We start from the raw sequence: 23,795 nt of genomic DNA, 5'->3' as shown, positions 1-23,795 counted from the left end.
TAAATAATGTTGCGACATGATTAGAAAGGATATTACATCTGAAGTTGTATTCCTTGCACCATTACAAATTCATCCTACTCATTATTTCATCATTTATTGATCTATTCATTTTAAAGATAATAGTCAATACAAATAAATCAAAATTGGATAAAAAATCTTGGATGGATATTCACAAGGATTAGACTAGGGTTTCTGTTGTAGGAATCCCCAGAAAGAAATTACTTGGAATTTTTCAAATCTTTCTTGTCTCAAGGTGCAGGAAAGTAGCTTGAGACTCGAGACATTTCATAAATTTTAATTTAGAAATCTGAAACAGAAAAGCATGAAATTTATTATAATTTTGTAACTTTAATTTTCTATGTAAAATGTAAAAGGAATATGTAAAATGTAAAAGAAATATATAAAATGTAAAAGGAATGTTGTATTGTACAGATTATAGTGGATGGTCAAACATTTATTAAGAATTAAAATATTTAACAGCTGTAATGAGTACAATATTATTTGTTATTGTATACATCTGTTTATGTTTATTTTAAATATAATACAAAAAAATCAAATCTAATATGACTATGAAACAAGAGCAGTGAAATGGTCACATGTAAATAAACATTTTTATTACACTTTCCAATTTGGGCCATTCACATAATTATTTCTCTTATTAAGTTGTTCATTAGTTAAATGAAAACAAAAGATCATTACCAGTACTCAAGAGGCTTTCATGCTGTTGTTGAAGTTATTATTTTTCATTTGTACTTTTAAATTTGGATCATATTTGATAACTTGATAAGATAAAAATTATTTAAAATTTTTATTTTTCTTAATTTTATAATTTTGATATTTTTACTTTAGCTTTATAATGAAAATAAATCATTTATTTGCATTTAGTTTAAGTTTCAAAACACTTTAAGAAATGTAAAAATGAGAAAGCACTCAGTGCAGTTATTGCCTAAAACAAATTAAATGTAAAGGATAGAACTAGTGAACTAATGAGGTATGAAAATATATGCAAAATATATGCAATCGCATTTTAAAAGAAGTGTGCTGAGGGAAACATGGAGCCTTCAGGTAGCTCAAAAAGAATTAAAGTTGATCAGTCAATTTTAAACTTTCTAAAACAAGAAAGTTAAATTATATTGTATCTATATTGTCTGTCAAAGATGGAGTTTGAAGTACCAACAGTTCTTTTACACACAATTTCAAAGCAGAATTATATACTACCAAAGAATGAGTCAGATATCATAATGTTAATTTTGACATTTATGCATCAAGGCAAATATTCATGCACTAAGACAAATATTAAAAATTAATGTAATCAGATCACCCCTTTAGTCTTACTTTGGATGAGAGGACCAGTATTGGAAATATAAGATATTTTCATATTGTTGTTTATGCAGATGAAGCAAATATTTTAAATTTAGAATTAGTTTGTATACCTAGAAAAATGTTTGTAAATGGATATTCAAAATATAGTGGACTCAGGAATGCAAAAATTTGGAATAATTTTGGAAAAGCATGCTGTTGCTATAACAACAGATTGAGAGTGATGCCAAAATTCACATGTCAAAGCTCACTTGAAAATTTACTCTGCATTAATCATGTCATTTATTTAGAATTATTGGTGCATTTTATCTAATAAATAACAAATATACTTAAAAAATAACTTTAATGAGCAAAATTGTAATGACTTGCAAAGAAAAAGTAACTAATGATAATTTTATGCAAATTTCTGAGATACTGTACATATCAGGAATAAAGTTTATATTTCTTACCGCTTACAAAAAGGGATATATTGACACTATCCTCCCCAACTTTATTGTATGCAACAATCTTGTATTTTCCTTCATCAGCTGATTTACATTTGAGAATACAAAAGGCAACAGTATTGCTGTTACCATCTGTAACAACACTGTAGCGACCTCCTTCATACAGTTCAGCAATACCCTTAAAAAATTTAAACTGAGGAACAGGATTTCCTTCTACTTGAAATGTTAAATAGGCATTGGAACCTAAAAAATGATTCACAGTAAACAAATATGAAAAAATCAGAAATACAATTATTTAAACTAAAATTTATTTATTTATTTTTTATAAATATAAAAGGAGAAAAAAAGGTAAAACTATTAACCTGTTAATATCAAGATACTTAGCACAGTAGAATAACAAAGCCATTTTCAATTTGAATTTTTGAATACTATTTTAATTAAAAATTTATAAATTACATTCAAATCAGTTACTTGGAACTGGAACCTAAAGTTACCATTATGCAACATACTAAGTAGTTAAGATATTCATTAATAATAGTATTACACTAATAGATGCACAGTTATTATTATTATTATTATGATTCAGGACATCTATGCAGTCACAAGACTCATTCTAGGAAGCCCTCCATACAAAATGCAGAGTCTATCATACCACTCATTCACATGCCTATTGCTCTATCAGGCAAGACATTTCATGGTTCAACCACCTTTCATGTAAAGAAACCACTTCTCACCCTCTTGCTTATGATTTCGTTTTACAACTTCCATGGATGGTTCCTTGTCCTTCTTCCTTCCCCTTGTTCTAAGAAATGTAAGAATTTCCCAGTGTCAATCCTGTAACTACCTCTCAATAGTATAAATGTCGCAATCATATCATCTCTACTTCTTTTATTATTATTATTATTCAGGCCTCCATGGAGTCAAAAGACTCATCGTGGGAGGTCCCTCCTAAGAACATAAAGTCTGTCAAGACTCATCAAGGGGAAGTCCCCCGCTAAGAAACACAAAGTCTATCATACCACTCTTTAAACTCATTAACCGTTCTCGCTCCCACCAATCCATCAGGCAATGCATTCCATGGTTCAACCACCCTCCACGCAAAGAAACCACTCCTTACCCTCTTGCTCACAGTTTCCTTTTGTAACTTCCAGGGATGACCTCTTGTCATCACTCCTTCCTGCTGTTCAACCAAGTGAAAGAACTCCCCAGTGTCAACCCTGTAACCACCTCTCAACAGTTTAAAAGTCTCAATCATATCACCTCTCCTCCTTCTTCTATCCACCAAACTCTTCTGTCCACATTTCCTCAGCTGATCCTCATAACTACCATTGTACAGTCCTGAAACCATCTTTGTAATCCATCTTTGTATCCTTTCCACAGTTAATTTATTCCCTTCAAATCCTGGGGACCAAATCTGAGAATAATAGTACAAGTATGGTCTGATCAGAGACTTATACAATGGAATGATAACCCTTTTATCTCTGCAGGTCAGTGACCTTCTCATAATTGCAGCAATCCTCTGTGTTACCTTCACCACCTTTGCAATATGTCCCCTAAACTTCAGGTTTCTATCAATCATCAACCCCAGATCTCTTGTCTCCCCTACTTCCTCCAGTATAACTCCTCCCATAAAGTATGCAGCATCCCATCGATGTTTCCCAAACCTCAAGACCTTACATTTTGCTGCATTAAACTGAAATCCCCATTCATTTGCCCATCTATATAGCTTATTTAAATCCTCTTGCAGGGCTACCACATCTGCACTATTACTAATAATCCTTCCCATCTTCGCATCATCTGCAAACAACTGAATATCCCCCTGCAATCCACTGGCAATGTCATTGATATAAAGGTTAAACAATATAGGTCCTAGTACTGAGCCCTGTGGGACCCCACTTGTAACTCTCTGCCTCCTTGAAACTGCTCCACCATACACAACTCTCTGACACCTATCAGACAGCCAATCCTGAATCCAGTTGACCAATCTGATGTCCAGACCCATGTGCTGCAACTGAAATATCAGCTTATCATGTGGCACCCTGTCAAATGCCTTCGCTAAGTCTCAGAAAATTGCAGTATATGCCTTTCCCTCATCTAATGTTCTTGTAACTTTATTATAAAAGGCTAGCATATTGCTAAAAGAAAAGCGCCTTTTCACAAATCCATGTTGACTCTCACAGATAACATTACCCTCATCTGCCCAATGCTGTATACGGTCCCTCACTACTTTCTCCAAGATCTTAACAACTACTGATGACACACAGACTGGCCTATAATGAGGCACTTCCTGTCTGTTACCACCCTTATGCAATGGCACTATCTTACCTTCCTTCCATTCCCTGGGCACCTTTGCCGAAGCCAGACTTTCATTGAAAAGCCAGGTTAAAGGCACTGTCAGTTCCCTAGCACATTTTATCAAAACTCGTGGTGTAATACCATCCAGTCCCAAAGCTTTACTGACATCCAGAGTACTCAGTATCTGAAACACACTCTCCTCTACCTCTAAACCTCGAACCAGCCCTATCCCTCTAGCATTAAATTAAAACTGACTCCTCTAGAATGAAAGGATGAAATACTCCAATAAAGTGTTCATTGAACAATTCCACTATGTCCTCTGCATCAGTCACTCTATTCCCTTTTTTATCCAACAATATCATTCTTCCACAGTCATTTCTCTTGCTACTGGCGACATAGCTAAAAAATTCCCTAGGATTTTCTTTGGATCTTAGGGCCAATCTCCTCTCATATTACAGTTTCGCTTTCCTTACCACACTAGTCACTCTTCTGGCCTGTGTCTTATATTCTTCATGCATCTTCTCTTCACCTGTCTCCTTATATCTCTTCCATAGCCTCTTTTTCGCATGCAATTCCTGTTTAATATTGTTTGTCATCCACTTTACTCCAAATTGTGTCCTCTTCTTCACTCGTGGTATACAACTTACCATTGCTGCTAACAAATATTCTTTCACAATTTCCCATGCACTAATGATATCCTAGCCTTCCAATTCCTCCCTCCATGAAACTTCCTGAAGTTGACGTCTAAGACTATTATAATCACCTGCATTATAATTCCACATAAGTTCCCGTCTCTTTGATACTCCTGCATGTCTATTCATTTTCCAAGTCAAAACCATATGGTCACTCTCTTCATCTGGTGGAAGAGATGTCAACTCAGTTATTATCAACTCTTCTGATGCTATAACCAAATCCAAAACTCTTGAACCTCTTGTTCCCTCTGTTACATGTTGCCTAAGACATTTGTCCCTCAAGAATTCTAGAAATTCCATTCCCCTATTGCTACATGCATCTTCCTCTCTCCAATTTATACTACTGTAGTTAAAATCTCCCATAACAATCATTCTTCTTGCACTTGCCAAACTTAGCTGTCTAAACTTCTTCTATCTAACAAACTTTGCAATCCACATTCCCTCAGTCTATCCTCATAACTAACATTGTGATCTTTGTCATCTTTGTTATGCACCTCTACACTCTTTCGATGATTAATTTATCCCCTTCAATTGCCTAGAATCAAATTTGAGCACAATAGAGCATGTGTGGTCCAATCAGGACTTTATACAATGAAATGATAACTCTTATCTCTACTGGTCGCTGTCTTTCTCAGTATTGCAACAATCCTCTGGGTTACCTTCACCACCTTTGTAATGTGTACCCTGAATTTCAGGTTTCTTACAATCATCACCCCCAGATCATTAGCCTCCTCCAACAGAGTATTAAGCCTCCCATTGATGTATCCTAAACTTCAAGACTTTACATTTGGCTGAATTAAAACTCATTCATTTGCCCATCTGTCCGTTTTATTCAAATCCTCTTGAAGGGCTACCACATCTGCATTATTACTAATAACCCTTCCCAGCTTCACATCATCTGAAAACAACTGAATATCCACCTGCAATCCACTGATAATGCCATTGACATAAATGGTTAAACAATACAGGTCCATGTATCCTATACTTCCGTGATACAGTTCCCTCATAAACAACTCTCTGATACCTATCAGACAACCAATCTGCAATCCAATTCACTAACCTGACATCCAAACCCATGTGTTGCAACATAAATATCAGCTTATCATGTTGCACCCTATAAAATGCCTTTGTGAAATCTAAAAATATAGCAGAATATGCCTTCCTCTCATCAACTGCTCTTAAGACTTACTAAACCTCTTACTAAAGCAAGAGTGCATCTTAACAAATCCATACCAACTCTCACAGATAACATTATCCTCATCTGCTAGATGCTGTAAATAATCCATTAGTAATTTCTCCAAAATCTTAACTATTGATGAAATGCAAAACAGGTCTATAATTTGACACTTCGTTCTACTACCACTATTCCTTTCACTCCTTGGGTACCTTTCTCATAGTCAGACTGTCATTGAAAAGCCAGGTCAACAGAGCTTTTAGTTCTTTAGCTTATTCTCTCAAATCCTGTGTCAAAATCCCATTTAGTTCCTTTGCTTTAATGACATCCAGAGTACTCAGTATTTGAAACACGCTTTCATCTTGCACTTCTAAACCTTGAAACTGCCTAATCATCTCGTATTCTCTAGGATGAAATATCCCAATAAAGTGTTCATGGAAAATCTCCGCTATATCCTTTGCATCAGCCAGGCTACTCGAATTTTTATCTAATAATGTCATTCTTCCGCAATCATTTCTTCTACTACTGACAACATAATATAAGAATTCCTTAGGATTTCCTTTGGATCTCAGGGCCAATCTCTTCTCATAATCCAGTTTTGCATTCCTTACCATACGAGTCACTCTCCCAGCCTGAGTCTTATATTCTTCATGCATCTGCTCTCCATCCTTTTCCTTATATGTCTTCGCTTACTACTAAGTGCAGTTTCCTCTTCCCAATTTATACTGCAATTTAAAATCTCCCATAGAAATCATTCTTTTTTGCACTTGCCAAGCTCTACTACCTAAACATCTCCTGTTCTTTACCCTCTATGTTCCCTGGCTTATAGCAACATCCCACAAAATATCCTTTGTCCTACCCACCTCTACTTCACACCATATACTTTCACAACCACAGCCCTCTAAATCCTCTACTCTGAGAGAACATAAGTAATCATTTATCATAAGCAGTACTCCACCACCACATTTGCCCTTCCTATCCTGTTGAAAAATGCTATAATCTGCTAATTCTATTCCTGTCGGTATATCATCTTCCATCAACCATGTCTCAGAGATCCCAATAATCTTTGGACAGACTGAGGCTATCAGCACCACAAATTAATCTCCTTATTTCTCCTGTCATTTGTATAAAGAATCATAAAGACACTGTTCTGTTTCCATACCTATCATTATCCCTTCCAAACTCCACTGGATTTAGCATTGCATGATTTATTTCTTCCTCTCCTAAGTGCCTATTCCTATAAAAGGCTACCCCTGCTGCATTACAATCTGATAATTCTATAGATTATATGTTTAGTTTAATCCTTTATCCAAGAGTAAGCAACAAGCAAAGTTTGTGCCCGAAGTATCTTCAGGACTGGGGCAACTAGTGGTAAAGGTGGTATAAGTTCTCATCACTTACCTTAGTATCTCCATTATGCAAAGCACATCTCCTTGTGGACATGTATAATGCTATGCATTAAAGGAAGGGCCACTACCCAGAGTGGTTTCAACCTTTATTAAGGTCTCGTCAGTGAGAGCCAGACCAAGTGGTGGTGATACCAAGGTAAAGCTAATGGAGAAGTCATATTTACCTATATGAGTTGCCAAAAGGTGTCACACCTTATTATTAAATTACTCTGGATTAGAGAAAGATGTTAGAAGTTTTTTCACTTGGTTAGACTATAAATTATATATTAAGTTTAATCCTTTATAAAATTTAAGCAAACAAAGTTTGTGCCTGAAGTATCTTCAGGACTGGGGCAACTCGTGATAAAGGTAGTATAAGTTCTCATCACTTACCTTAGAATCTCCCATAATGCAAACCACATCTCCTTGCGGACATATATACATTAAGGGAACAAACTTTGTTTGCTTACAATTGGATAAAGGATTAAACAAATATATAATTTATAGTCTAACCAAGTGAAAAAAATTTCCAACACCTGATAATTCTAGTTTCTCTACATCAACACACTGACTTGTTCAGAGAACAACATTCTCTCCAGATGCATATATCCTTCATTGTTCAAATGTAAACTAACTCTTGCAGGAGGAGAGTGTGTTTCAGATACTGAGTACTCTGGATGTCAGTAAAGCTTTGGGACTGGATGATATTTCACCACAAGTTTTCAGAGAATGTGCTAGGGAACTGACAGTGCCTTTAACCTGGCTTTTCAATGAAAGTCTGGCTGCGGGAAAGGTGCCCAGATAATGGAAGGAAGGTAAGATAGCGCCATTGCATAAGGGTGGTAGCAGACTGGAAATGTTTAATTATAGGCCAGTTTGTGTGTCATCGGTAGTTGTTAAGATCTTGGAGAAAGTAGTGAGGGACTGTATACAGCATTGGGCAGATGAGGGTAATGTTATCTGTGTGAGTCAACATGCATTTGTGAAAGGGCGCTCTTGTTGTGGCAATATGCTAGCCTTTTATAATAAAGTTACAAGAACATTAGATGAGGGAAAGGCATATACTGCAATTTTCTTAGACTAAGCAAAGGCATTTGACAGGGTGCCACATGATAAGCTGATATTTAAGTTGCAGCACATGGGTTTGGATGTCAGATTGGTCAACTGGATTCAGGATTGGCTGTCTGATAGATATCAGAGAGTGGTGTATGGTGGAGCAGTTTCAAGGAAGCAGAGGGTTACAAGTGGGGTCCCACAGGGCTCAGTACTACGACTTATATTGTTTAACCTTTATATCAATGACATTGCCAGTGAATTGCAAGGGAATATTCAGTTGTTTGTGTATGATGCGAAGCTGGGAAGGATTATTAGTAATAGTGCAGAAGCGGTAGCCCTGCAAGAGGATTTGAATAAGCTAGATAGATGGGCAAATGAATGGGAGTTTCAGTTTAATGCAGCAAAATGTAAGGTCTTGAGGTTTGGGAAACATCTTTGGGATGCTGCATACTCTATGGGAGGAGTTATACTGCAGGAAGTAGGGGAGACAAGAGATCTGGGGGTTGATGATTGATAGAAACCTGAAGTTTAGGGGACATATTGCAAAGGTGGTGAAGGTAACACAGAGGATCGCTGCAATTATGAGAAGGACACTGACCTGCAGAGATAAAAGGGTTATCATTCCGTTGTATAAGTCTCTGAGCAGACCACACTTAGACTATCGTTCTCAGATTTGGTCCCCAGGATTTGAAGGGGATAAATTAACTGCAGAAAGGGTACAGTGACGGATGACAAAGATGGTTTCAGGACTGTACAATTTTGGTTATGAGGATTAGCTGAGGGAACGTGGACTGCAGAGTTTGGTGGATAGAAGAAGGAGCGGTGATATGATTGAGACTTTTAAACTGTTGAGAGGTGGTTACAGAGTTGACACTGGGGAGTTCTTTCACTTGGTTGAACAGCAGGAAGGAGTGATGACAAGAGGCCATCCCTGGAAGTTAGGAAAGGAAACTGTGAACAAGAGGGTGAGGAGTAGTTTCTTTGCATGGAGGTTGGTTGAACCGTGGAATGCATTTCCTGATGGAGTGGTGAGAGCGAGAACAGTTGATGAGTTTAAGGAGTGGTATGATAGACTTTGTGTTTCTTAAGGGGACCTTCCCTCGATGAGTCTTTTGACTCCATGGAGGCCTGAATAATAATAATAATAATAATAATAATAATACAGTTCCTTTCTGCCCTCAAATGCCTTCCATGCATTCACATAATCCATTCACACATTTCAACACATTTTGGCTATCATATTATTCATTGCTGATACTCTTCTCCAGAGCTCTGCATTATCATACCTGGGTAACACACTCACTATTCTCCTGTCTTCTTCCATACAACCTCAAGAATGAAGCTCAGTTACCCGATTCACACTGCCCCTCAAGTCCTTTACATCCACAATCATCTCATCCACTCTTTCACCTTCCTTAATTGTCACACTATTATTGTTCTTCCTGGCACACACACACCTTCAGCATTCTATTTTGCACACACGGATCATCGAGTTACCATACATCACACCCCTTACCACTCTGTTTCTTTTTTGCTCACCTGCTTCACTCACTCACTCTCTCTCTCTCTCTCTCTCTCTCTCTCTCTCTCTCTCTGTGTCACTTTCTCTCCTTGTTTCACACTTCCATGCCATCTTATCATCAGTTCATCCTTGGTTCCTGCACTTGATAGCCTTTCTCTCATCCCCTCTCCTTATTCTCTTCATTTCTATCATTTCCATAACTCTCCCTGCTTCCTATATGATTCGCTGCGCATTCGTTATTTACAATCTCCTTATCTCTTCTTTCATGCTTCTTGTCTCATTCCTAGTACATTCCACTTCTTCTTTCAGTGTATCTCTCTCTCTCTCTGTCTGTCTATCTCTCTTGACATTCATCCTCTTAATCAATACCATCTTTCAACCTACTTTTATATTCTCATTCACATGCTGCTTGTTTTCCTCATCCTTGATCATGCTACTCGTATCTCTTAGCTGGTATTCATCCATTTCTGATGTAACGCTGCCAAGGTCGGTTATGTGAAGTTCTAAATCACAAAGTTCTTTCTATTTTCTACATTTTACACATACATGCACTCACTTGTCTCTCACCTGCACATTTCTAACTGCTGGAACGTGTGTATGCCACTAGCACTGCATACCACAAAATCCTGTAGTATGCTGTGTAGAATGTAGTCCTTAAATGGCAGTGGACTTGGTGATAAGTCATTGGCAAGCTGAATTGTAGTTGCTGCCATTATTCAAACACTGCACAAGAATACTTATTCTTATAACCTCAAGGATAAGATGGTTAGCCCTATGCCTCCCGATGTATTCTATGTCTGTGAATGTGTGTGTGTTCACGTCTCCAGTTTGCCTGTTTTGGGGGACGAAAAACCTGAGTTTCCAAGTGAAAAAATCCTTACCTCCATATGAGGTAAGGATTTAACTTACGAGGCCATCTAACTCACCTTTCATCGAAAGAGACTAGATAAAGTTTCCTCACATGACTGTTGGGAATCAAACCCTGGTCTTTCCAACCAAAGGGCTTAGTCCATACCGACTGAGCTACAGAGACTTAAATAAATCATTAAGAGCACAATTCAATATAAATTAAATATGACTACAATGACACATGGCAGCTGTCTCTCTATAGAGTTTAACTGTTTGAGAAGTTAAAATTTGATATCTCCAAAGATCTGATTAGTGATTTCCAGATATCATTTAGAATACACCCTTGGTTTTTTGTTAAGGCATAAATGAATTATTGCCATGGAATCCTTGATATGTCTAGAAAAAAATGTTTTCTTCTAGATAATTTCTTCTAAAGTCAACAAGAAAGGAATAATTTCCTTTAAAGATCTGAGGAGGCTATAAATGGTTTGAATGGATTTGAAAGCTACTCAAATGTTGCGTTCTTTGAGGAAGATTATCTCAGAGTAATATCTTGTTTACAGTATTTTTTGAGTATCCATTAAGAATAAAAAAAAAATTGAAAAGGGTATGAAGTTCTTCCTTGAGATTCATTTCTTTAGTTATGAAAGAGGTTGCCTAGTTCTTAAGAGTGAGGATAATGCCTACTTTTTGAGAAGTATGATGAAAGGGCAAAGCATGAAGATAGTATCCAGTAAGTGGAATGCATTGCCTGAATAGAGTGGTGAGAGCAAGAACGGTCAATGAGTTCAAGGAGTGGGATAATAGACTTTGTGTTTCCTTGGAGGGACCTCCTGCGATGAGTCTCTTGACTCCATGGAGGCCTGAATAATAATAATAATAATAATAATAATAAATAGGTTTGCAGAAAACTACTAAAGAAACATTATTTTCTTGTTGCTAAAATTGATATTGGAGTAGAAGAAAGTAAGAGAAAGGAGAAACGGCTGCAAGGTAGAAAAGTAATGCTTCTAGATTATGAAATGCCATCTATGTACTTTCCCCAAATGGTAGGTTTCAGTATAGTGTGAGCCAGGAAACATGTCTCAAAGGTTTCCATAAATTGATCAGCAGATGGAGAAGGTAAGGGACTACCCATTGCCAATCCAAACTGTTGTCTATAAAATCCATGTTCTACTGAAAAAAGTTAGACAGGAGGCAAGATTCAAACAATTTAGTGACATCCAGTGAGAAAAGGTCTTTAATTAGGTATAACACTGCAACAACTGGAATGTAAACAGAGAAATAGAGAAACAATGTCTAGGCTGGCAAGAATGTCCAATGGTGATATAACAATAGTTGACAATTTGAGAGGGAAGCAGAATTAGTAATAAACCAACTAAATGTTTAGATATGATAACTAATAATTAAGGAATTGACAGCACACACTAGAAATATAAATTAAATAAATTTTAATTTATACTTTCCGATATTTCGGCAAACGTCACGTTGGTAATCCAAGCTAAATTTCCTCCCGATATCTCAGCCCTATTTCAGTTCACAATGAACTCAGGCTATTTCGTTTGGCAGGAAAAATTCTACAAACAGATAGAGGGGACAGCCAAAAGACAGCCGAAAGTGGGTTCACCAATTTCCCCACCCTTGGCTAACTTCTTTATGAAACTTTTGAAGAGAAAGCCTTAAACTCAGCCCCACAAAAACCTACCATATGGCTTCGCTACGTTGATGATATGTTCGCTATTTGGCCACATGGCCCGGATTCACTCCTCTCCTTCCTAACACACTTAAACAACCAACACCCTAGAATCAAGTTCACCCTAGCAAAAGAGGAAAACAATAACCTCCCCTTCCTAGACACATTAGTCACCCGCCAACCTGATGGAACCTTGGTTTTCTCAGTTTATAGAAAACCCACCTATACAGGCAGATACATTCACCAACAATCCCATCACCCCCCCCCTCACAACAATATGGAGTTATCAAAACACTATTCAACAGGGCAAAAATAATCTGTTCAAATGATCAAGCCCTAACCGCTGAACTAAATCACATCCGTGACACTTTCTCAGCCAATGGCTACCCCCCCAAAAGAATCCAAAAAATACTTAACCCAGTTATCCACAACCCACCACCCCCTCCCCTTCACAAAAAAGATTACTCTAAATCCATCACCATTCCCTACATCCGAGGCACCTCGGAAAAAATCAACAAAATTTTAAAAAAACATGACTTGACCACCTGTTACAGACCACATAGAAAATTGGCATCCCTTATCCGCTCCACTAAAGACCAACCACTTCCCCTAGACCTACCTGGTGTATACCAGGTCCCTTGCAGCTGTAAACTGTCCTACTTTGGCCAAAGTCAGGACAGCAAATATCAGAATCTCAGAACACAAGGATTACATCCGATTTCACAAGTACAGCCACTCTGGGCTTGCAGACCACGCTCTGGATACTCGCCACAGAATAAGATGGAAGAAAGCCATAGTAATACACCACAGCAAGTTCAAATATGAAAGACTATTCATGGAATCAGCCTCAGCCCTTAGGAACATGCCAAACCTCAACAAATCTGGATGCATGAGACTGCCCCAAATTTGGGAAACATTTATCAGAAGAACTTCAGCCCAAAGGCCAAGAACTACCAATATAGCCTGCCAGGGGGCACCATCAGGACTTTAGGAAAACGTTAGCTTCCTAGCTTCAGGTCTCATTTGCTGTTATGTAGTACTTGTGTGCACTTGTCTTTGTAATAAGTTCCCAAGAAGATGGCAACGTGACGTTTGCCGAAATATCGGAAAGAATATATTAAAGTTTATTTAATTTATATTTCTAGTGTACGCTGTCAATTCCTTAATTATTAGTTATCATGTATAACCAGCATATAAGCCTCTCAACAAGAATAATAGATGTTTAGATAATAAATAAATTGGTGAGCTGACAGCATCCACAATCAGTCTTAATGGAATATTATTCTAGTGGTTCTTAGGAGAACCATAAAGTCTGAGAGTTATGGGGTTAAGAAACTTAAGTTGTCATATCAAATCAGAAGGCCAGTTAGGCATGTTCTGGAGTAATTTGTTTTCTTGTGTGTGATCCAGGTATGATGAAGGTCAAGATTTAACTGTGGAGGATTCTTCACACATGAGAGACATTTAGGAATTATAGTCAATCAACATAATAACTGGTGCAACTTCCTTATCAGCCTTTAGCACAATAATTTTTTGTTTTTATTCAATGAGTAAAGTATATTTTTCTCTGAACTGATAATATTAAGCCTAAGTATTGAAGAAGATAAGAGACAATTAGCAGTTTTAAATCTTATTTCATTCACAGAATCAAATGAGGGATGGGGAATGGCATTTTCTAACTGTACAATATGTTCATGGAATAAAGCAAGGTGTCACTGCAAAATTTAAAAACTATTTTTTAAATTGAATTGAAAGAACTGAAACAACTCTGGCAGAGGAAAGTCCTGATATCTACCCTTCCTCATTCAAAAGTGAAAACAGAACTTATGAAAATACAGTGGCAATACCTGAAATCAAACTAAAATCCTTCATATAGATCTATTTTATGTTTTTAATAATCTCTTCTTTCTTGTAATATATATTTTAGAAGTAAGATGTAATAGTTTTTTTTTTAATTTCCTTTCATTCAAATGTATATTTTACCAAGTTGAATAATAATAATAATAATAATGATATCCCCCAAGGAACACAACCTTGTTGTGATGGGTAGGAGTTTGCATGCTTCAATGATGTTGATGAGAGTTATACTAGCAGTAGCATAGCTACCAGCAGGGCCACCCTAGTCAAAAAGGTCCCAACTGCAGAGCCAGACTACCAGTGTTCTATGCTCCATCTTAATGGAGAAAAGCAAGAAGAAATCCATACCAGATCAGTCAATGTCCTAGTCATCAAGAGATGCATTGAATGTTCAATATACTGGACATCAGTTGATATCTGGGCTACAGAGCCTAGCTCTCCGTGCTGGGCAACCAGTAGGAAGTTGAAAAGGGACTGGAAGAAACCAAACATAAAAAATGAGCTGCAGAAGAAAACAGGAAAGTTATGAAAGGTTTTAAAAATCAACACTAGAAAAATGGACTTTTAGAAAGCACATGCAGATGATTCAAAAATTCCCATAATCTGCAATAAGAGAACAAAAATCTATGAATCAAAATAATTTTATTTGCTGCAACGAAATATTTACTGAACTTGAGTTGCAAGAATTACATAATAAATCCACAGCTCAAGTAACAACAAATCATGAGGAGGTAACCATATCTAACTAACTTATTCAACTCAGTGATCATCAAGCTGAGGCCACATCTCAAAAGGTTTTGACAGAAATGCAATGTGAAATGAAGTCAGTCAGCATGGAATGAGGAGTTAGCTGGAAAAGAGATCAATGCAGCTTGGGGGATTTTCAAAAACTATTTAGTAGATGCAATGTCTAAATGTATACCACGGGTGAGAAGGTTAAATAAGTTAGGTGTGAGATGGATGAATAAAGAGATTAAGCATGCAATACAGAGAAAAAGGGCATTGTGGAGGCAGCATAAGAGAAGTGGAAGTAACCAATTTCATGAGTTCTACAAAGACCAGGCAAGGAGAGTGACTTGGTTGGTGAGAGTAGCTAAAGAGAGGTATGAACAGCAGTTAGCTAATGAAGCTAAAAAGAATCCTAGGGAGTTCTTTCGATATGTAGCCAGCAAAAGAAAGAATGATTATGGAAGGATGACATTGATTGGAGGAAATGGTATAAAGACAGCTGTTGCAGAATGTGTTGTGGAGATACTTAATGAGCAATTCATAAAGATCTTTCAATCTTGTGAATTTAACTTCATGGAGAGATTGATGATAGGGAAGAGAGACTGACTGTAAGTAAGCAAGAGGTGTTTGGGGAGTTGAGTAAACTAGATGTAAATAAGGCTGTGGGACTTGATAATATATCACCACGTATTCTGAAGGAGTGTGCTAGAGAGTTGACACCTGCCTTGACATATTTTTTTAATACGAGTCTTGCACTTGGTCAAGTTCCTAAAGAGTGGAAGGAGGGCAAGATTGTGCCACTTCATAAAGGAGGTGATCGAACTCGAGCATCAAACTATAGGCCTATCTGTGTGTCAGGTGTTGTGGTTAAGTTGTTGGAGAAGCTTGTGAGAACTAGGATCCAGAGTTGGGTTGACAACAATGGTATAATCTTTGATGGACAGCATGGATTTGCTAAAGGGAGGTCATGTTTTAGTAATCTACTTACTTATTACAATAAAGTGACTGCTTCCTTGGACAGAGGAGAAGGATACACAGTAATATACTTGGATTTCGCAAAAGCTTTTGATAGAATACCTCATGATAAGTTGACAGTGAAACTAGAGCAGATGGGGTTGGATATTAGATTAGTGCATTGGATTGGAGACTGGCTATCTGATAGGTATCAACAAGTTGTGTATGGGGGTGCAATATCCAGGAAAAGGAAAGTCACTAGTGGAGTGCCTCAGGGGTCTGTTTTAGGGCCATTACTATTTAACTTATATATTAATGATATTGGTGAAGATTTGGATGGAGATATTCAGTTGTTTGCAGATGATGCAAAGTTGGGACGAACCATAAAGAGTAGTGAAGACGTTGTGGCCTTGCAAGAAGACTTGAATAAATTGAGTGATTGGGCAAGCAAATGGGGATGTGAGTTCAATGTTGCAAAATGTAAGGTTTTAAAATTTGGAAAACAAAGATGGGATGCAGAATTTATACTTGGTGAGAATATATTGTTGGAAGTAGAGGAAATAAGAGATCTGGGGGTGATAGTGGATAAGGATCTAAAATTTAGGGGACACATCGCCAAAATTGTGAAGACAACACAAAGACTTCTGGGAATGATGCGGAGGACACTGACATGTAGAAGTAGGGAGATACTTGTTCCAATGTATAAGGCTTTGATTAGGCCACACTTGGACTATTGTGCCCAGATTTGGTCACCGGGTTTTCAGAAGGATGAAGAGATGTTGGAAAGGGTCCAAAGGCGAATGACTAAGGTAGTTTCTGACCGCTGGAATGTTGAATATGAGGAAAGATTGAAAAGATGTAATTTGCAGAGCCTAGTGGAGAGAAGGAAGAGGGGAGATATGATAGAGACCTACAAGTTGGTAAGGGGTTGTTATAGGATCAATGGTGGAGAAGTTCTACAGAGAATAGTGGGAGATCAGGGGAGAACCAGAGGTCATCCCTGGAAACTGTATAAGGAGGGTGTGAGTAAGGGAGTGAGAGGCAGGTTTTTTTCGTGCAGAGTTGTGAGTGATTGGAATGCCTTGCCTGAGAGCGTGGTGTCTGCAAGTAGTTTGAATGTGTTTAAGACACGGTATGATGAGATGTGTGTGTAAGATAAAAGGACCTCCTAGATGAGTCTTTGACTCCATGAGGTCTTGTTTTAATAATAATAATAATAATATTGGAACATATGACTTCCATAAATAGCTGTATAAGACTATCTATCTATCTATATGTTCACTGGGCATCCACAGATATTGTATGGTCACTCTGATGCTTGGTGATGTGACCCCCCCCAACACACACACAAGGCTAAAACAACTCCTCATGAACACAAATGTAGGATAAAAACTCCATCAAAAGTTTAAAGGAAACAAATCAGCTCTTATACAGCACAGTTTATATCATTACAATGCAGTCTGGTTATAAATCACAAGAGCAAAAGTCGAATCAATCTGCACAATAGAAAAATCCAGTTGGCACAAACAAAAAATCAACAAACTTTGAGCTGATCTTAGTAAGTTAGTCGTAAAGAAGGACAGCTGAAAATGACAGCATCAAAAACAAACTTATAAATATGAGGGTGGTCTGAAAAGCTCTTAGCCTAACAATGAAAAAACGAATTTATAATTTCAAAATTGGGGAGAGGGTGCTCATGAGCCGAGTGTAGCAGATGTGTATAAAAAGAGCTAATGATTGAGATAAGTATTCTTGGAATAATTAAATATATATGAGTATTTGTTTGAGTAAGAGCTACTATAAATGTTGTGTGCAACCGGTATTATTATTGTGGTCGATTTTGTTTTGCTTAAATGTATTTACGAAATCGTTATTATTAGACCTCAGAATAGTAACAGGCACAGCAAATACAAACATGGTGGCAGCTTTGTCATTTCGTGACTTTAATTTTGATTTCAGTAATTTCATTAAGTGTGAGGTGTGTTATATGTATCCTTTCAATTACATAAATGATTTGTGGATGTTTAGGGCGGATGGAAGAAGAGTGTGTTTGAAGTGTGACCTTAACAAGGAATTGATGAATGCAAATATGAAATTGATGACAGAAAGTGTTAGTAGTGAGAATGGCGCAGGGAAAATGAGTGCACATTCAAAGGAGAAGGATGGTGAGAAAGAGAGGCGAAAAAATTATAAAAAATCAGTAAAAAGAAAAAGAGTCATTTAAAAAAGTAACGGATGTTAATAAAGGATGAAAGTGAGGCAAGAGTAATGGGAGGAAACAAAATTGAGAGAATGAATGAAACTCGAAATGGAGTGACACAGGAATCTGAAGTGGAAAAAATCGAAAGAATGAATGATAACGAAAGTTGGACACATGTTGAACCGAAAGTACGGAAACATGGAAGGATGAATGAGAATGAAATTGATAAGAGGGGGGGTCAAGAGTTAGAAAGATTGAAGAATAGAGAGAATGGGTCGCGAGATTCGGAAGTTGAACTGGATTGGATAAGTAAAGAGATGAAATGGATAATGAATGAAATTAAGAAAATTTGGATAAAAGCTATTAAAACAAATCAGGATGGCATGAAAGAGTTAATGAAAGATAGCAGTAGAATGAGTAGAGTGATTGAGGCATGGATATGAGACGGGAGCGAGCAAAAAAATTAATAGTTTTAATAGGTACAAATGATTTGACAGAGGACAAAGAGAGTGTCAGATCAGATAGCAGGAGGCTGCTTCGAAGGATAAGACAGAATAGTGTGACAGGAAGGGTAGACAGTGTGTTGCATAGGTATGACTGTGGTGAAATGAGGTGGAGAGCAAGGATTATGAATGATATGCTGGCTGAAATGTGTGATGAGACAGGAGTACAGTTTGTTAATGTGTGGAATGAGTTTGAGGGACAATGTATGGGTGCAATGGACTGCATTTGAGTGGTTATGGTGTGAGTCGCTTGGAGAGACTGCTGCTGGAAGGTAGAGAAGTGAGTAGAGAGAATGAATCAGAGCAAGCGGTAAGTGATGTGGAAGAGCAGGAGAGTAAGACAGGAGAGATGAAAGAGGTGTTTATGAATGGAGAAGTGAGTGGAATGAGTACAGAAAATGAGAGAATGGGTGTGCAAGAGGAGCAGGGAAACAGGGAGGCTCAGGGTAGAGAGGGGTAAATAGTGAGAAAGGTGGATGCTCCGAGAGGAGGTAAGAGCATGTGTAGACAGGATAGAAATGGGATGACCTGGGATCAAGAGGATACAGTTGGAATTCAAAAGGGTTTTAAAATGAAAAAGCAGAAAGGGAAATTGCCCCAGTCGAACATGGGGAGATCACATCAAGTGAGTGGTATCAGTGGAACTAGCTGTAGATCCGGAAATCAGCTGTTGTGTTTGCATACAAATGCTAGAGGCATAAGAAACAAGGCAGATGAAATGGTTGCGCTAATCGCGTCTGTTTATCTGAGGATTGTCGGAATAAGTGAGACATGGTTGGAAGAGGATGACATCATGACAGGAATAGAGATGGAAGGATATGATGTGTTTCATGAGGATAGAAGAGGTAAAAAGGGAGGGGGAGTGCTATTGATGATAGAGAAAGAGTTATGTCCATACAAAGTAGAGATGCAAGAGGGAAATGGTGCCAGTGGTTTTGAGGCGGTACGCTGTGAGATAGAGGTGAATGGAATCAAATGCTTAGTTGGATGTTGTTATAGACAAGGTAATGTGGATGGTGGTGATAATGAAATGTATAATCAAATTAGCCAAGCAAAAAAGAAAAGGGTGATTATTATGGGTGATTTTAATAATGGCAATATAGACCGGAATGTTGTGGGATAACTGCCTCAGACATTATGTAACAGAGGGAACATGAGGATTGAGGGTCTTGGATTTGGTCATCTCTTCAGAGGATATAATCATAAATAAGGTGTCAAGGATGAAATCACTCTGTCACCATGTCACCAATTGGTGACAGAGTGACTATGAGGTGATTACCTGGGTGGTTGCCAGCACTGTGAGGACCTCTGTGAGAAGAGGGTATATGTGGAACTACAAGAGGGGTGATTATGAAAATCTCAGGAGACAGCTTCCAGGTGTAGCATAGAATGAGGAGTTATCTGGAAAAGAGATCAATGCAGCTTGGAGGATTTTTCAAAAACTGTCTAGTAGATGCAATGTCTAAATGTATTCCAAGGGTTAGAAGGTTAAATAAGATAGGTCTGAGATGGATGAATAAAGAGATTAAGCATGCGATACAGAGAAAAAGGGCATTATGGAGGCAGCATAAGAGAAGTAGAAATAACCAATTCCATGAGGTCTACAAAGACCAGGCAAGGAGGGTGATTTGGTTGGTGAGGGTAGATAAAGAGAGGTATGAAAAGCAGTTAGCTAATGAAGCCAAAAAGAATCCTAAGGAGTTCTTTGAATATGTAGCCAGCAAAACAAAGAATGATTATGGAAGGATGACATTGATTGGAGAAAATGGTATAAAGACAGCTGTTGAGGAAAGTGTGGTGGAGATACTTAATGAGCCATTCATAAAGGTCTTTCAATCTTGTGAATTTAACTTCATGGAGAGATTAAGAGCAGTTGATGATAGGGAAGAGAGACCGACTGTAAGTGAGCAAGAGGTGTATGGAAAGTTGAGTAAACTAGATGTTAATAAGGCTGTGGGACTTGATAATATATCACCACGTATACTGAAGGAATGTACCAGGGAGTTGACACCTACCTTGACATATTTTTTTAATACGAGTCTTGCAATCTGTCAAGTTCCTAAGGTGTGGAAGGAGGGCAAGATTGTTGGAGGTAGAGGAAATAAGAGATCTGGGGGTGATAGTGGATAAGAATGAAAAATTTAGGGGACACATCGCCAAAATTGTGAAGACAACACAAAGGCTTCTGGGAATGATGCAGAGGACACTGACATGTAGAAGTAGGGAGATTCTTGTTCCATTTTATAAGGCTTTGATTAGGCCACATATGGACTATTGTGCCCAGATTTGGTCACATGGTTTTTCAGAACGATGAAGAGATGTTGGAAAGGGCCCAAAGGTAACTGACTAAGGTGGTTTCTGACCTCTGGAATGTTGAGTATGAGGAAAGATTGAGAAGATGTAATTTGCAGAGTCTGGTGGATAGGAGGAAGATGGGGAGATGTGATAGAGACCTACAAGTTGGTAATGGGTTGTTATAAGATCAATGGTAGAGAAGTTCTACAGAAAATAGTGGGAGATCATTGGAATACTGGAGGTCATCCCTGGAAACGTTATAAAGAGGGTGTGAGTAGGGGAGTGAGGGAACAGGTTTTTTTTTGTGCAGTGTTGTAAATGATTGGAATGCCTTGCCTGAGAGTGAGAGTGTGGTGTCTGCAAGGAGTTTGAGTGTGTTTAAGACATGGAATGATGGGTTGTGTGTGTGTGATAAAGGGACCTCCCAGATGAGTCTTTGACTCCATCGGGTCTTGGAGGTAATAATAATAATAATAATAATAATAATAATAAATTATTTTTGTTTTTCAAAATACTCTCCCTTAAGACTAATACATTTATTCCAGTGATGTTCCAGTGCCATTATCCTGTCCCTGTAATGATTCTCAGTAAGATCTGCAAAATACCCCTCTACAGCTGCAATCATCTCTTGATTCCAAGACAAACACTGACCAGAGTTGAAGAGTTTTAGTTTTGGGAAGAGATAGAAGTCAGAGGGAGCCAAATCTGGGGAATAGGGTGGATGTTTCAACAATTCATAGTACAAATCCCTTAATTTTCCCATTGCCAAAACACCTTTGTGGGCAGGTGCATTGTCCTGAAGAAAATGATTTTTTTCTTCTGCAAACCAAAGCTTTTTCTCATGAATTTTTTTGTCTAGTCTGGTTAAAAGAACAGCATAATATCCCCTGGTTATTGTTTTACCCTTTTCAAGATAATTAATAAACAAAATGACTTTAGCATCCCAAATCACCGATGTCATGACCTTTCCTGCTGATGGAACCAACTTTGTCTTTGGCTATGTTAAAAATACCAAGCAATTTTAAAACTGGTTTTACTCCATTTACCAAGTAAGCAAACAAACAAACAAGGCAAGTTTGCGCCTGCAAGTGTTGCAAGTCTAGCTGATCCTACAGGTACTGCAAGACCAAGGCAACTCGTGGTAAAGGTGGTATAAGCTCTGATCACTAATCTTAATGCCATTTCCCAAGTAAGCTAACAGACAAACAACTTGCTTACTTGGGAAATGGAGTAAAACCAGGTTTAAAATTGCTTGGTATCTTTAACATTTACTATACCGAAAGTAAAATACTTTCTACATTTGTTTTTGGTGCTGAACAACCTGCTTCTGTCCACTGTTTTGACTGCTGTTTGGATTCTAGTGTGTAATGGTGAATTTAAGTCTCATCCATAGTAATAAATTTATGCACAAAATCAGTTTATCAAGCCTTACCATTTCTTTCTTATCAAGAAAGAAATGGTAAGGGCACAAATTAGAAAATTAAAAAACTGGAGCACACCTGTAAAAGAAAAATTACACTGATTTTGTTTAAAGCATCTAACAAATCTATATGGTTGAATTGCAGAACAATTTGACCATTTGCTCACTGAATCATTTCAAATTCCATATACTACTAGTTATTAAATAATCAAATTTATTTGATTGAACGAAATGGCAATTTTAAAAAATCTAGAGGAGCAATACACCAGATCCTTATTGATAAAATGATCCTCATAAATTCAAAAAGGAGAAAAATTAACTTAAACATGGCATGGATAGGTTACAAGAAAGCATTCAACTCCCTCTGACACTCCTAGATCCTAAAATCACTAAAAATATTTAGAATTAGCAATACTGCATCTCATAGGCACAGACCATCCTGCAGAAGAGCATTAGCATTGGTCCTTATCACTTGCTGACCAGCAGTACTAACACCAACAAAAGTAACAGTATCAAATGTTCTGTCTGAAATTCCTTATTAGTTTCTTAGAGGTATCTTAATGAACTATCACTCAGTGACTAGAAACACATAATCACACTATCAGCAGCCACCACAAATGCTGAAACTGCATACATCAAAAGTTTCTGAAGATAAGTGTGCTAAGCAAAGGTTGGTCGATTGGCCAGCAAAGGTTGGTAGAGCCTCTTCTACTAATGGCTTAGCAAAAAGTTAAGCAAGTTTGAGCACGGTTAGTAGTTGGAAAGGGTTCAATAATCGTTCGATGCTGTTGGCACACCCTCCCTCGATGAGTCTTTCGACTCCCTGAAGGTGTCATATAATAATAATAATAATGCACTTCCCAAGTCATGATGCACTAAGCAACTTGCTTAAGGTCATAATACTAGCATAAATGGTATAATATATAACTTATAATAAATAACTTCTACTTATACATCTTCACAGTGCTTTTACTGTCATGAAGTGAGTCATATTAAAACTGTATACATTTCCAGTGATACAGGGGTAGACAACCCAACCAATTGGATAGGTTCATCAGAAACAGACACATATTACAAAGCAACATGGTGCATGAGAAAAATCGGAGTACGGAAAAAAATTAACTAAAAATGTTACCCTTAAAATTGGAAACATCAAAATCTATACAAGAAAAGTATGATGGCATATATCAATGTACATTAACCAAAGAAAGACACAGCATTCTTGAAACCATACAAAACAAAATTCATCCTATACACTGCATGCAAACAGCAATTCCTCCAAATGAGGATGAACATGAACAACAGAAAAGAGGGGAAAAAACCCTAGAAACAACAAAAAATTTTCTTCTAAATCAGGACAGAAGGCACACCAAGACAGCACACTAGTTGTTGATACAATATTTGA

General features: G+C 37.5%; 1 protein-coding gene across 5 annotated transcripts in view; it reads right to left on the bottom strand.

Moving 5' to 3' along the window:
• LOC150108743 (twitchin-like) overlaps positions 1-23,795 on the bottom strand; it is a 2,666,638-nt gene that overhangs the window by 2,109,245 nt on the left and 533,598 nt on the right. For all 5 annotated transcript variants that reach the window (XM_090390962.1, XM_090390961.1, XM_090390964.1 and 2 more), the window contains one exon: positions 1,770-2,006. In XM_090390962.1, coding sequence (XP_090247088.1) covers positions 1,770-2,006 — 237 coding nt within the window. The remainder of the gene's footprint in view (positions 1-1,769; positions 2,007-23,795) is intronic.

The sequence above is a fragment of the Typopeltis vanoorti genome, chromosome 3 (genome assembly GCF_054136105.1).
Source record: "Typopeltis vanoorti isolate ZY-2024b chromosome 3, IOZ_Tvanoo_1.0, whole genome shotgun sequence".
Classification (NCBI taxonomy): domain Eukaryota; kingdom Metazoa; phylum Arthropoda; class Arachnida; order Uropygi; family Thelyphonidae; genus Typopeltis; species Typopeltis vanoorti.
This window is presented reverse-complemented; position numbering and strand designations above follow the sequence as displayed.